Source organism: Coregonus clupeaformis, unplaced genomic scaffold (genome assembly GCF_020615455.1).
Source record: "Coregonus clupeaformis isolate EN_2021a unplaced genomic scaffold, ASM2061545v1 scaf0012, whole genome shotgun sequence".
NCBI lineage: Eukaryota > Metazoa > Chordata > Actinopteri > Salmoniformes > Salmonidae > Coregonus > Coregonus clupeaformis.
Window position 1 is genome coordinate 1,497,754 of NW_025533467.1, and position 15,021 is coordinate 1,512,774.

Below are 15,021 nucleotides of genomic sequence, written 5' to 3' on the forward strand. Positions count from 1 at the left end.
AGCTACAAAGTGTAGGTGGTTTGTGAAATTATGCTCATATACAAATTAGTTCTAATTTGCTCTCATTATACAGTGATGAGAAGCAAACAGACATGTGCATGTATGGCACAGAGAGAAAGGGAATGAGAGTGTGCGAGGGAGAGCGAGAGAGCGCAAATGAAAACACAGGGGCTGTCTAATAATATAAGTAGGGTGGATCTCTCAAACACTTTCCTGATGTTCTTTTTCCTCCCAGTTCGTCCTGTTTTCACAGAGCCGTGGACCTCACGACAAAATGTTATTGAAGCCACTAACGAAATGCTATGTGACTGTCTTATTAATCTAAAGGGTTTTCTTCCAAGTGGATTGCTGTCAGACTTTGATTGATTGCCCCGGTGCCCAGATCTGTACGTCAACATTAGACATTCAGGGACGAAATGAGGGTACTATTAATCAACTTTGCCACCTTCAGTCTGTGGCTTCTACCAACGGTAAGCTATTTCACATATTTCAGTGTTGGCAATAATTTTCAGATAAACAGGTGCTTTTCAGAGAGTTAAAGTAAAAATGTGTGGCTGGATTTTTTTCCATGTAGCTTTTGTAAAATAACAATAGTACTTGGCTCTTGTCTTTGTGCCCTATGCTTTGTCTATTTTGTCTCTTCACGAGCAGAGAAACCAAACTATACTGAACAGAAATATAAACGCAATATGTAAAGTGTTGGTCCCATGTTTCATGAGCTGAAATAAAAGATCCCAGAAATGTTCCAAATGCACAAAAAACGTATTTCTTTCCAATTTTGTGCACAAATTTGTTTACATCCCTGTTAGTGAACATTTCTCCTTTGCCAAGATAATCCATCCACCTGACAGGTGTGGGATATCAAGAAGCTGATTAAACAGCATGATCATTACACAGGTGCACCTTGTGCTGGGGACAATAAAAGGCCACTCTAAAATGTGAAGTTTTGTCACACACAACTTTTTTCCTCACTTCAGAGTTCTCCAGCATCATTCTCATGTATGATGATCATATGAGTACAGTAATGATTATTGCCCATGCTAGACAATAAAGTAGTGTGAACTATGTGTGCCATCTTTCACGGCCATCCTCATTACCACAGGCTGAGGTTCCCCATGTAAGATTGCCTTCTAACCCAGCCATGGCCTGGCATACAGACACCCTGACACAGAGCCATGGCCATGGCTGTCAGAGTGTGGTGCCCAATTAGTTCTGGAGCATGGCTGACATACTACCCTGCTAGTGGAGGAGATGAATGCAGTGGCTCAGAGTTCATTAGCCTGCAGAGGGTTCTGTAACGGAATGTTGGTTAGACAGTGGATTACAGCCAGGAGATTAGTTGTAAGAAGGCATGCAGGGATGGGATGTGTAGGCTAACATACAGTGAGATGGGTCGGGGTATATAGCAAGGATATATCATATTACCAATGAATGGATAGGATTGGGAGCATGCTATGCTGTATGGTATAGTCCCATGGGCTTGGCATACAGTACACTGTAGTAGACTTTACAACCCACCGTTGTGCATACAAACATTTCACTGCACCTGCGATAACATCTGCAAATCTGTGTACAAGACCAATAAACTCTGATTTGATTTTGATTTGATTTGTGCACTTCATCTCAGAAATATTGGATTGATAAAAAAAAAAAAAAGACTGATGGGCTTATTAGCATTTGTCTTTTTATGGAACACGTTAAAGGGTGGTAGCCATTCTAGCTCAGTGAGAGTCCTTATAAAGTTCCATCTAAAGATAATTGAGGAAGAAGACTATTCCCTTTCTATTTTAGCCTGAAAATTAACGAGGTCGAAGTTTGCCAGTTCGAATTTGAAGAAAATAGACAGATTATGCCATGGCCATGGGTTTATATGTTTCTTATTATAAGTTCACTGTAATGTCCAGAGCTGTCAACTGACATGGAAATGTCATGTACATGTTGTGTATTTATAATCTACATATAATACCAAGACTTTGGATGATTCATATCCACTATACAACTAGAATTATAAACTGGGTGGTTTGAGCCCTGAATGCTGATTGGCTGAAAGCCGTGGTATATCATGGGTATGACAAAACATTTATTTTTACTGCTCTAATTACATTGGTAACCAGTTTATAATAGCAATAAGGCACCTCAGGGGTTTATGATAAATGGCCAACATACCATGGCTAAGGGCTGTATCCAGGCACTCCGCGTTGCGTCGTGCTTAAGAACAGTCCTTAGTCGTGGTATATTGGCCATATACCACGCCCCCTCGTGCCTTATTGCTTAAATATACCATATCACCAAAATCTTCCAAAACTGAGATATATGGTTATTCGGTTGAAGGGTTCAAGACAGATGGCTACAGCAGAGGACATGGAGCCAAGCTGACTTCACACTCAGCTGTGTCTGACAGTCACCGTTAACAAGGGCACTTAGTGCAGCAGAGTCTATAATCTATTATATGTTACACTCAACCAACCAATTAAACACTCCTGGACCACAATGGCTCGGGCCATGAATAAAGAGACTGCATCCAATGTCTTTTCGAGTGGATAATGGACAAGATGAGCTCATGGCAATTTTCATGAGCTCATGGCATCATCCAATCATTTTAATAATGTCTTTGTCAATTCCCCATTAACGCTCATGTACTCTTAATTGTATTTTTAGGATTATGTGGACACTGATCAATAGATTTCTACCTAATTTACTTTATCAAGGTTACATCCATATAAAGCCCCCAGGCATGTGACGATTGACAACAATGAATTAGAGACAGAGAGAGAGACAGACAAATTAAAAAAAATACAAAATGTATCCTTCATTCATGTGTCCGCAGGTGCAGAAGGAGGATGCTGTGAAGACCTTGGACTATCTGAACCTCAGCCCATTTGACTCCCTCTCACAGCCCTCTCCCTATGACATAAGAAGGTTAGGGGAAGAAGGAAACATTGGAGCAGCAATGAAAGTCAAACACCTTTCCAAATACTTCCAGATCATATCCACCAAGCCTAAGCCCCCGAACTATAGCTCTGTGGGCCCATTTGGCTGGTCACAGAACCTCTCCCTCCCCCTGGATGAGTCACAGTTCCGCTCCAAACCCAAGCCCCCCATGAAAACACCTATCAAAGCTAAGAAGACCTTTGGCTGGGGCAACTTCTACCTCAACATCAAAACCACCAAGTTCAGCCTGCTGGTGACAAGTAAGATAGTGGACCACATCAACGGCACCTTCAGTGTGTACTTCCGTCACAATTCGTCCCATCTGGGGAATATCTCAATGAGCATGGTTCCTCCCTCCAAAGCCATGGAATGGGAGGATGTGCGAAGCCCGGAGCTCCAGTTCCGGAATCAGCCACAGTCCACCATCAATGCGCACCAGCAGGAGATGAAGGCCCTCAACTGCAGGGTGGAGTACCAGAGGACCAACAGGGCCAAGAAGACCAAACCCTGCCTCTATGACCCCTCCCAGACCTGCTACTCAGAACACACCCAGTCTAACGCTGCCTGGATCTGTGCCATGCCATTCAAGGTCTTCTGTATATTCATCTCTTTTCTCAGCACCGACTACAAACTGGTGCAGAAGGTCTGTCCAGACTACAACTTCCAGGCGGATCTCCAGCACTTTGGACGACGAGGATAGCCGATGAACTAGGAGGGTTGTTAAGGCATGTTTTTCTCCATCTCCTATCCCACTGGAGAAAGGGGCTTGCGTTGAACGGCAAGGATGGATGGCCCCACACCGACATTCAGGCCTCACACAGACATTCAGATGGAGAGCTTTGTGTTTAGTAGAATGGAAGTCAGCAGCAACTGCACAATGAACATAACAAATAAATAATACACCACTGAAGGGTAGAAGACAGAAGATCAAGTAGGATAATAGTAGGATCATTTTGTAAACTATTTGTGGTAAAATATTGACTTGGGGGGAGTGATGCCCTATGTGCATGCCAATTTCAGCACTATTCCCTGCTTTTGTTACTGGTGGCTATGTTTGGGGAAATTGTCTGCTTATTTGTCGCACGTTGCCCATCTGTGATGCCCCTTACATGAACCTTTTCACTGTTTATTTGAGGGTATCCTTTTGCAACCAAGGCAAAGTATCTGGATGGTGAGTATTGAGTTTGGTCATACTGTATGATTCACATACGAAATCTACATTTTATTTTATTTTACAAGCAGATATGAAATTATGTATGATGGAAAGCAAAATGTAGATATGAAATGCATATTAAAATGAGTTGTTTTTTTGCTTGAAGTGTTATTGAGTTCATACATCACACACTAAGTTTCCTAATGAAAACAAACTGTACAGAAATTAAGCACCTGTCCTGGACTGAAGCAACGATCTGGAATTTCATTTGTGTGAATTGGTGCTCAATTCGCATGCGTTGTAGTCCTGTCAATATTTCACTATCTCATTATCGGCGCTTCTAGACATGCTCTCTCTAGCTCTGCGACAAATAGTGTTGGTGAGTGAGTATGTCCTGTGTTTACTCACCTGCTATTACAATGTGGTGAAGTGTTTTTAACCAGCCGACAATGTGCAAGTTTATAGATACTACTAGGATAATACATGACTGTTATGATAATCTTATTTCACTGTAATCGTATTGTCGCTGTCTTTCACTGTTTTTGAATAGGCATATTGCACCTATAAGTTCATCATATCGTTTGGCAGATTCACGGTTATGACTTTTCTTGATTTGTTAAAGATTTGTTAAAGAGGTCAGTATGTTGCCTTGAGTGATTAATCTGAGGTTTAAACTCTGAGTGATTCATCTGAGGTTTAAACCCTGAGTGATTCATCTGAGGTTTAAACCCTGAGTGATTCATCTGTTTAAACCCTGAGTGATTCATCTGAGGTTTGGCTGTTGGTCTTTATGGTGTGTATCACCATTGCTACATTGACTGCTGAGACTTGGCTATTTAGGCTTAAACCAACCCTTATTTAGCAAAATGCTAATTGAAACACCCCTCTGGCCAAAGGAACAGATATTGCATAATATCATGCAGCAATGGTAACAAACAAACCTTGATTCATTTGTATCTCTCCCGCCTGTGCACAGTAATCTATTATTTTTTACTTAGCAGTGGGGCGAGAGGGGCAGCCTCTCCTGCAGGTGTCCCAGCGTGCTTTAGGCAGTGTGGGGCTGTGGACAGGCCAGGACAGCCTAGCCAGAGACGACCCAGAGATGTGGACCCTGCTTCAGCAAGAGAAGATCAGCATTGCAGAGGACTGGAGCATTGCCTCTGAGGTTGGAATTTAAACTACAAAAAAAACCCAGAGATACACAAAGAGATGGAGATAGAGGGAAATAGATAGATATCCAGAGAAAGGAAGGTCGGAGAGCGGGAGAAAATGTGACTGACTGATTGACAGGATGAATGAATGATTGGCTGGGTGACACGTTTCTCTGTTAAGACCAATACTGATGTTTTATTGAGAAGTTTTACATGATCAGACCATCCTAAATTAAAGGAGTTCCCTCATCTTTACTTGAAAGTCATTCACATCGAAGTAGGAGAGGAAATGGGAGAAATTCTAATATGCAGGTGCTGTTACTTATTCAACACTGCAGCACAACAGACTTTGAAAATAGTCAAAACTGTCAAAAGCTTCCATTGGATTGCATGATTGGTCCCATCATATATCCATTCTCTTAGATTCTCTGAGAAAGTGGAGGAGGAATGAGTTGGATGGGAGAATGATATACCCTCTCTCAAGTAGCAAAGACTCCTCAGTCACAGTGAAGTGTCATTGAGATCCCATTGACGTGTGACTGAAGGATCCCTACATGCTGACAGTTTTAGGGTAACACTAGAGATAGACTGGGAGGGAGAGAGAGATGCTATTCTCTATTCTCCCTCCCTGAGCAGCAGTTGTTTCTCTCTCTGATGTCTGTGTAAGGGAAGTCAGATACACTGATATGATGCATCACATGGGAAGTCAACCCCAAAATGGTTTTGCCATTGCAACATGCATCTTCATCTGTTTGTTGTCCTGAGTTTTTCTATCAATGTGATTCTACATGAGATAACTACTCATGTAGCGTGGAACCCCGTATTATCGGCATATTCAACAGCGTTTAAGAAATATATTACCTTCAACAGTGTTATCTTGTGATCAAGCCATCAATGTTATGTGATTATTGGTGTCGTAAAAATGTTAGCTAACGGGTTAGCAATTAGCAAGTTTGACATTTCAGTGGAAATACTACTATTATCAGCTTTTTGATAAGCGGTTTAGCAAAATAATACGTCCCGTATTATCGGCATATGGCCCCCAGTTATTGGCCACCTTACTATTTTGTTCAATTACAAGATATATCTGTTTAATTTTGTTCAAAAAAGAGACACCAACCATATACCCGAAGTGTTTACTAGATAGTTGACTAGTTGGCTAGCCTTCTGGTAAAAAAGAATGACTTGCCTGTCAACTTTTCATTGCGTAGGCCGGTGCGCCCTCCTGTGGACTCTTAAAAAATGGTTCTTCACCAACATATTCAGTGTTGTAACCAAATAATATCTCATCATTTGTTTTACAGATTAATTTTATGTTTTGAGAAAGTAGATAACAGTTGAATACTAAAATATGAGTATTAATAATTTACATCAAATAAAACTTTAATTTCAGTAATGTGCATTGACATAAACAATGAAAACACTGTTGGAGTTTGTGTTGCAGAGATGCACTTGGAAAGTAAAGAAATAAATATACAAGATGGGTTCAATAATTATATATATTATATTTTTGACATGTACTTTTTTGTACAAATAAATAATTTCATATGAACACAAACAAAACAAACAATTACATTTCGACCTCCATCCCTATATTGTCACAGAAATCACAATACAAATCCAGCTCCACTGCTACCTCTTGATCCCACTGCACACACCTGCAGTAGAACCAGTGCTCGCAGAAGTCACAGCACACCCATGGCACCTCGGATCTACACTCCTGAGGGGAGCTTGCAGGCGGATCATGCTCCCCGCAGCGAGCACAGCAGGTGGTGTCTTCTTTTATAAAAAATAAAATAATAAAAATTGATTAATATGGTTTTGCAAAATGTAGAAGTTCTTCAACAACAACAGTAATTAATACAACTGAGAGAGAGAAAAACAGATTATGAAGTACCTGAGAGTAGTGCAATGGGTGGCATGACACCATGACTCCTGAGTGGCACAGTGGTCTAAGGCACTGCATCGCAGTGCTAACTGTGCCACTAGAGATCCTGGTTCGAATCCAGGCTCTGTCGCAGCCGGCCGCGACCAGGAGACTCATGGGCGGCGCACAATTGGCCCAGCGTCGTCCAGGGTAGGGGAGGGAATGGCCGGCAGGGATGTAGCTCAGTTGATAGAGCATGGCGTTTGCAATGCCAGGGTTGTGGGTTCGATTCCCACGGGGGGACAGTATATATAGAAATATTTATATATATGTATTCACTAACTGTAAGTCGCTCTGGATAAGAGCGTCTGCTAAATGACTTAAATGTAAAAAATGACAGACGTGACCGGTGGAGCTTTTCTCTTCCTTTTCTGTGCTGCAGTTTGAGAAAAAGTAGTGTTAAACTGAGCATGTTTCATCAAAACCCTTTTCAACTTTTTTACATCAATACCTCTGGAGGAAGCTGCAGAGGTTTTGGAGGAGGTGGAGATGACTTGAGGTCTGGTGCTATGGACTGTAGATATGTAAAGAGAGTCATTTTTTTTGTAATTGAACATGTGTTTACCTGTGGAGGTGGCTGTATTCAAATTGCAGGGGGCAGGGACACCAGACGAGGCTGCTATGGTGGTGTGACCACGGGAGACGGAGGAGGCAGTTGGTCCAGAGGAGGCCGTGTTGGTGGTGACAGACAGGGGGGGTGGTGTGCATCGTGGTGGTGGACAAAACCGCCGACGATGACTTGGAGGAGCTGGTGTTTGTAATGGTGGGGTTGAGGGGCAGACGATGGTGTGGCCGGGAGAGTAGGCACGTAGCCTTCTTCTGCAGCTGGGGACTCCGGCGGCTCCTACAGGTGTTGCACACTGGGAGGCACTGGCAGTGGTGATGCAGCTGTCAGGAGTGGTTCCAGCAGGGGGTCCAGCAGAGGCGATGGCGTCAATGGTCACATCCATGGCAGCCCTCTCCTGTGCCCTCTGTGTTCTGAGGGCTGCCCAACACTCTTTCTCCTCTGTCATCGGCCCTCTCCTTCTCACCCCTCTCCTGCCACTGGTGCATGTATTCCTCCCCGGTGAGGCATGTGGCGACCACAGGGAGTCTTCTGTATCGATCTAGCCGATACTTAAGGACAGGAAGGATGTGCCCCCAGGTCCTTCGCTATCAGCCCCCCCTCTATTAGGGGGTACTCTTCTAGAGCTAGGGCTGGGACTGGAGCAGGGGCTTGGACTGGAGCAGGGGCTGAGGGTCCTCCTGTGGTCACTGGGGAGGAGGTGCTGATGGACGGCACAGTGCTGCTGGTTCCAGGAGAGGCGGTGGTGGGACCCGGAAGGGACCGAGACGGCATTAAACGGGACCCTTCAATGGCTGAAGGGTCAAAAGGGAAGAGGCCACACTTCTTAAACCCTTCTACCACATAGCGCATGTCCTTGCAGCGCTGGTACGGGTAGCGGAATACTCTGGCAAATTCTTTAAAGGGCCAAAGTATGCCATGTCCAGCGGCTGCAGGACATGGGTGCAGTGTGGTGGAAGACAAAGAAGTATAACTCCTTCCCTTAGTGCCGCCGCGAGCACCTCTGGGTCCATGTGGCTCTTGTGCCCATCGAAGAGGAGAAAGAGAGGGCGCTCCTTCACTGCATGCTTAATGAAGTGCTGAAACCACTTCCTGAACAGGTCCCCGTCAATGTAGCCACTGTTTGACCATCCATACAAGGCTTGGGGGGGGCCTCCCAGTGTGTAGTGGCCACCTGGGAAAAACTTGGGGTAGATGATAAATGGGGGGACATCCTCCCCAGCTGCGTTGAAGCAGGCCAGCACTGTGATGTGCTCCTTGGTCCCCAGACTCATCGCAGTTATAGATTTGTCTGGGTTTCTCCCTCAACCCACTCTCCTCCAAGTGCTTCTCATAAGAAGTGAAGAAGGTGTCCATCATCGGACGTGTGGCACACTCAGCTCTCCCCCTGTCCAGGGTGTCCGGCCTCCTCATGCTCAGGTTATTGTGCCTCCTCCTGAACATTTCCCACCACCTCTTCCCCAGTGGTGGGATTGTTTCCCCTGGGTGCTGAAACCTACAATAGAAGAGAATATGTAATTGTCCATCCAGGATGAAAATGTTTGTTTTGGCATCACCTTACACATCCACATTTACATCACATACATTGAGAACAGTCAGTCCAGTATTCTACATACATAAACACATAGAACACCAAATACCTGCGTATTTTGTTGGCGTATTTCATCAGCCTCTGTCTGGTAAAGGGGAACCCATGGCTGGCGCAGTAGATACTGCCCCAGAGAATTTTCAAGCAATGTGGGTGGTCCACTGCGACAACCATGGGTCACCCGGCCGCTCAGCCTCTCCGCCAGAGTCTGCCGAGGTACACCATGCACCTTGGTAGATAAGAAAAGAAAACTGTTACTAGCAGATAAAATTCACATACACGTGGTAATCTCCTAAAAACAAAAGATGCCTAACCTTGGCAGCCTGGCGGATAGCCATCCCTGCCCCGCAGTCCTCCATGGCATGGAACATGTCCACCTCACTCCACTGCTTCCTCTTGACTTTCTCCATGCTGTGGTGGTAAATACATGTAGCTAAATAACTTGGCATACTATATACATTTTAGAAAAATTATTCAATCTGAATAAGTATAAACATTTACATTTCAAAGCTAAGGCATTGAAACGTGATGAAAGTTTTCACAATAACTGAAAGTGTACCCATGGTTTTTGTTTGATGTTATCTGTAATGAAAATTAGTGTCCCAATTAGTTTAATATTGATGCATACATTGTAACATTAGACTAAATACTGCCTATATGTAGCTGTTGTAAGATTAAACATAGCCAACAGTGATAGGTGTCAAAAAGTGAATGGTTCAAAGTTCAAAATTAATTTTTGCAGATTGTGTAAAACGCCCCCGTCGTGGACTCCAATTCTGAAAAGGTCAAGCTTGACAACATTCAGCTGTTTTCGTGATATGTATTATCTAATGCTTACAATTTATTTCCTTTTTGCTTACTTAGCAGTTCTATCAACATTTAGCAACTAAGCTAGCAACATTAGAAAGTCTGTTAGCTATATTTCAGAGGTAAAAATATGGATATTAAATTAGGTGTGGTCTGTCGCGCAGTCGAATTTTACAATATACAGCGTGTCCCACAAAATGTGTATGTATATAACTTTTTTTTAACTCTCAAAACCTAACTTAACTTACATAAATTGCAATGAAAATCGGTGGTCAGCTAGCTAGAAGGGTGTCTTTAGTCGCAAAACGTACAGTTATTTTCCAGTCCATTTAAATGTTGAACTCGAGGTGATTTAGTCCTCCAACCGCTAGAGAGTGTCCGAAGTTAGGGGGTGTCCGATGTTGGGGGAAAATTAGCTATTTTCTTTGTCTCCTCTCTTATAACATTATAATAAACATGCCATTTAGCAGATGCTTTTAGCTAAAGCGACTTACAGTCATGCGTGCATACATTTGATGGCAAGTGAGGGTTTTCAATCAATGGAAGTTGCATGCTAGCCTGAAATCCAGAACCTGTTTCGCTAACTCTCGGTCAGGCCAATCTCAATTTGGGTAGCAATTGAGATCTTTCCATAATTAGTAAAATAAATCTATTGTCCCTGTCTGTTTGACTTGTCAGAACTTCTGCAGTCAAGCTGCTCTGGAGGCTCAAGGCTCCTGTCCGAACAACAAGTACTCCGAGGGATACCCTGGACAATGGTAACTGGGATTGTTCATCTAACTTGCATGGATAGTAACTGAGTATGATCATTGTCACAAGTGTAGAGAGGAGTAGGCAGGAGGCAGTCGCAGGTTTAGAACTACTGAATTTATTAAAGCACCATAGCTTAAAGCGGGATGAAACCCACAATGCAAAATATAAAGTACTCAGGAAATAGTAGGAGAGATTCCTCTCAGGAAAACAAACAACATATACAATGACCGACAAAGACAAATGACAGAGGGAGTATATATACAGTGATAGAGTGGGGATTGGAACCAGGTGTGTGTAATGATGACGAGACAAGTCCGGGTTTGATGAGTAAAGGGCGTTTGCCAGCAGCAGGTTCGGCAGCAGCTAGAAGGCCGGCGACGCCGAACGCCTGAGCTGGACAGGAAAGGGAGCCAAAGTGAAGGCTGGTGTGACAATCATCAAATAAGCACTGGTCTGCCATGAAGGTCACTACAGTGTATTTCACTATTGTGTGACCAGTGCAGTGTTACATTCTTGAACATTTAACTTTCCACAAAGACCTTGCTCTATATTCAACGCAAATCTCAAGGTTAGTCATGCCACACCGGCCATGAGAATTCTTCTACCTCTGAGTTACCCCACTTCTTACTTCCAATTATAAACGAGCCCTGAATGCTGATTGGCTGACAGCCGTGGTATATCAGAACATATACCACGGGTATGACAAAACATTTATTTTTACTGCTCTAATTACGTTGGTAACGAGTTTATAATAGCAATAAGGCACCTTGGGGGTTTGTGGTATATGGCCAATATACCACGGCTTAGGGCTGTGTCCTCTGCGTTGCGTTGTGCCTAAGAACAGCCCTTAGCCATGGTATATTGGCCATATACCACACCCCCTCTGGCCTTATTGCTTAATTATACCATTCTGTTTTTGTTACTATATGCCCAGGGGGATATGTGTAAGTGCAGGGAAGGTCCAGTGATGACCCCTTCAAGGCACAGATACTCGTTTTGGTGTAAGTAACACTGTACTTACCGAGCACTCCTGAAACACACCACATTGAATTAAAAACAAATCTGCATAATTAAGCACAAAAGTTAGACCAGACCTACTTTCCCACTTTGCTTATGAAGCACACTTTGTTCCACTGCTGCTGAGATAAGTGTGAATATAAAGCAAACCACAGATCAGCATCTGTGTTAGGGGTGAAGGACAGTTATCAAAATGAACATGAAAATGTGCTATTGTCAGGAGAACGTTCAGAAACATCTTATTCTAAATCATTTCATATAGATATTTCACAAGAGTGGATAACAATGAGAAAGAGCACTTTTACATCTTTTTTACTTTAAACCTTTTTATTTATTTATGTTTTTATCCTCAAAAAGCTCTACAGCGCCACCATTTTTTCTTCCGATTGGTAGTTACGGTCTTGTCCCATCGCTGCAACTCCCGTACGGACTCGGGAGAGGCAAAGGTCTAGAGCCATGCGTCCTCCGAAACACGACCCCGCCAAGCCGCAGTGCTTCTTGACTCACTGCTCGCTTAACCTGGAAGCCAGCCACACCAATGTGTCGGAGGAAACACTGTGCAGCTGGCGACCGTAGTCAGCGTGCATGCGCCCTGCCTGCCACAAGGAGTTGTTAGAGCACAATGGGACAAGGACATCCCAGCTGGCCAAACCCTCCCCTAACCTGTACGATACATGGACAATTTTGCCGCGCCTCATGGGTCTCCCTGTCGCGGCCGGCTGCGACACAGCCTGGGATCGAACCAGGGTCTGTAGTGATGTAGCCCCTTAGACCGCTGCGCAACTTGGGAGGCCACCTTGACTTGCTGCATCAAAGCTTGGTACGGCAACTGCAAGGCACCCGACCGCAAGGCGCTACAGAGGGTGGTGAGTACAGCCCAGTACATCACTGGGGCCGAGCTCCCTGCCATCCAGGACCTCTACACCAGGCGGTGTCAGACGAAGGCCCAATTGTTTTTTCCAAGACTCCAGCCACCCAAGCTATAGACTGTTCTCTCTGCTACCACCCTTTTTTGTACTAACTCTCTTGCACTGACTCTCTACCCACACACTTACACGTACTTACACTGACATCCCAACACACATACACACACACACACACACACACACTACATACGCCCACACACAGACATAACACGCATACTGATGCCAAGAATACACTCACACACACACTCACACACACATTCACACTCACTACATACGCTGCTGCTAATGTCTACTATCTATCCTGTTGCCTAGTCATTTCTCCCCTACCTATATGTACATGGCTTCCTCAATTACCTCGTACCTCTGCACATCGACTCTGTGCTGGTACTCCCTGTATATAGTCATGTTATTTTTACTCATTATTGTTATTTGTTGTTCACTGTGTATCTCTTCCTTGTGTCACTATTTAAATGTTTTAGAAATTTTTGTTATCTTTAACTCTTCATTGTTGGAAAAAGACCAGTAAGTAAGCATTTCACTGTTAGTCTGCACCTGTTGTTTACGAAGCATGTGATATCTTATAATCACATACCAAAACATTACTAAGAGAAAACATAAAATGAAAAGAATACTGTATATCACATAAAATAGTGTTACTGTGTCCTGAAGAATATGGTTAATAACCAAAAACATATGAAATGTGATCATTAGGGGTGCAAAAATTGTCAAGATGTAATCAAGAATACTTACAGGGGTGCATGGAATGAAACAGCAGGGGAAACAGTAGGCGTCGGGTCCGTGGTTAACAACAATTAGAAATAGATGAAACAATGTAGAAGATGATAGTAAGAGATCCCAATGGTCTTTTTATGTATCTCTACCATGCTCCTCCCAGGGAGTACAGACAACAACCTTGTCCTGGTTGACCTTTGACCCCAGGGTATAGACGGACAGTCCTCCAAAACCGTCATGCTCATGACTTTCTTCATTGTTGTAGCCTACTTATTACTGCTATCTCAGCTCTATCTGGTGAGGACATTGATAGCAGTACTATTACCACTGTAGGTTACATCTCCACTACTAATACTATCACTACTACAGCTACTAAAACATCTACTATCTGTAGTACTAACAGAGATGGAGCCTCCCTGTATGTTAACATACTACATCATCTTCCAAGCAGTCTGGACCTTTGTATCACAGAAAGTGCCCTTGTCGTGTAACTGCAGGGTTGCTGGTTCAAGTCCCATTTCAGCTTTCCCCTCTCAATTGCTACAGTAATACTGTGGTGAAGCTGTGGGACAGCTTGCAAGAGAGGACTTCACTAAATCATGAACTAATTGCTTGCATCTGTGCCTGCTTGCAAGACTCTGCCCGAGACTCTGAGAAACTGATATTAGGCAGAGCCGAGAGCGCAGGCAGGTCTTGGCGGGGGAGCTGTGCTTTGATGAACGTTGGTCTTGTAGCCTTTGCAAGTATCTGCATTGCACTCACCTTAACGGGGGAGGTTCTTGTTTGCTGCTGGGTAGGGCAGCCAGCAACGAAGACAGGTAGTGAGAGGGCATTTGGGGAACCAGATAGAATAGTGGGGTTGCTAGGAATGCGAGCCATCTTCCCTGCTTTTGGGAGCAGTATCACGTGTGGGTCTCTGGACCGTGTGTAGGCTATTATGCTCCTGTGTGCAGTGAATTTGCATGCTTGTACAATTGCATTTTATTGGGCTAGGCCCGGTTTGCGGTGAAGTAGTAGTAGAACCTTGGATGTTCAGTTCTCCTTAACCGTATATCTCACTAGTGTGTAATGTCACTTTTTAGCGTATTATCTATTATACCTAATAGCCTGTGTGTCTTACACCTTCGGGTCATTGCAGCACTCCTGATTGGGTTACAGACTGCAGGAATGTACTAGGTCGCCTAGCATTTCATGCACACTGTCTTATGCAAATGTGTAGTTAATAAAGATTATTGTTAGCTATATCTGTTGAGTTTGTGTCCCATCCTTTGACGCTGGACCATACCAGTCAAATAAATGTGGTGGCAGCTTCAAGCTACTCTGCTCAATCCAGTACTTGCCCCACCTCTCGGATGGTCTAGCGAGCTTTACTGCAATACTAATTTACTACAATTGTTTTTTTGATGAACAGTTGTTTTATTAACTTTAAGCAGAAGCACATATTACCAGTAGTGGTGTGTGGGTAAAATCA

At 43.7% G+C, this 15,021-nt stretch overlaps 1 protein-coding gene across 1 annotated transcript; it reads left to right on the forward strand.

The window, feature by feature from the left end:
- The first annotated feature begins 265 nt into the window (after positions 1-265).
- LOC121546546 (neurexophilin-2-like) lies at positions 266-4,167 on the forward strand. The gene is made up of 2 exons (XM_041857799.1): positions 266-470; positions 2,828-4,167. The coding sequence occupies exons 1-2, from the start codon at positions 417-419 to the stop codon at positions 3,629-3,631; spliced, it is 858 nt and encodes a 285-aa protein (XP_041713733.1). The 5' UTR covers positions 266-416; the 3' UTR covers positions 3,632-4,167.
- Positions 4,168-15,021: the final 10,854 nt, after the last annotated feature.

Bases quoted from the DNA above. Each gene is read 5' to 3' on its own strand.
- LOC121546546 (XM_041857799.1), top strand. From the start codon at position 417: ATGAGGGTACTATTAATCAACTTTGCCACCTTCAGTCTGTGGCTTCTA. The intron at 471-2,827 runs GTAAGCTATTTC...ATGTGTCCGCAG, and splicing joins GTCTGTGGCTTCTACCAACG to GTGCAGAAGGAGGATGCTGT.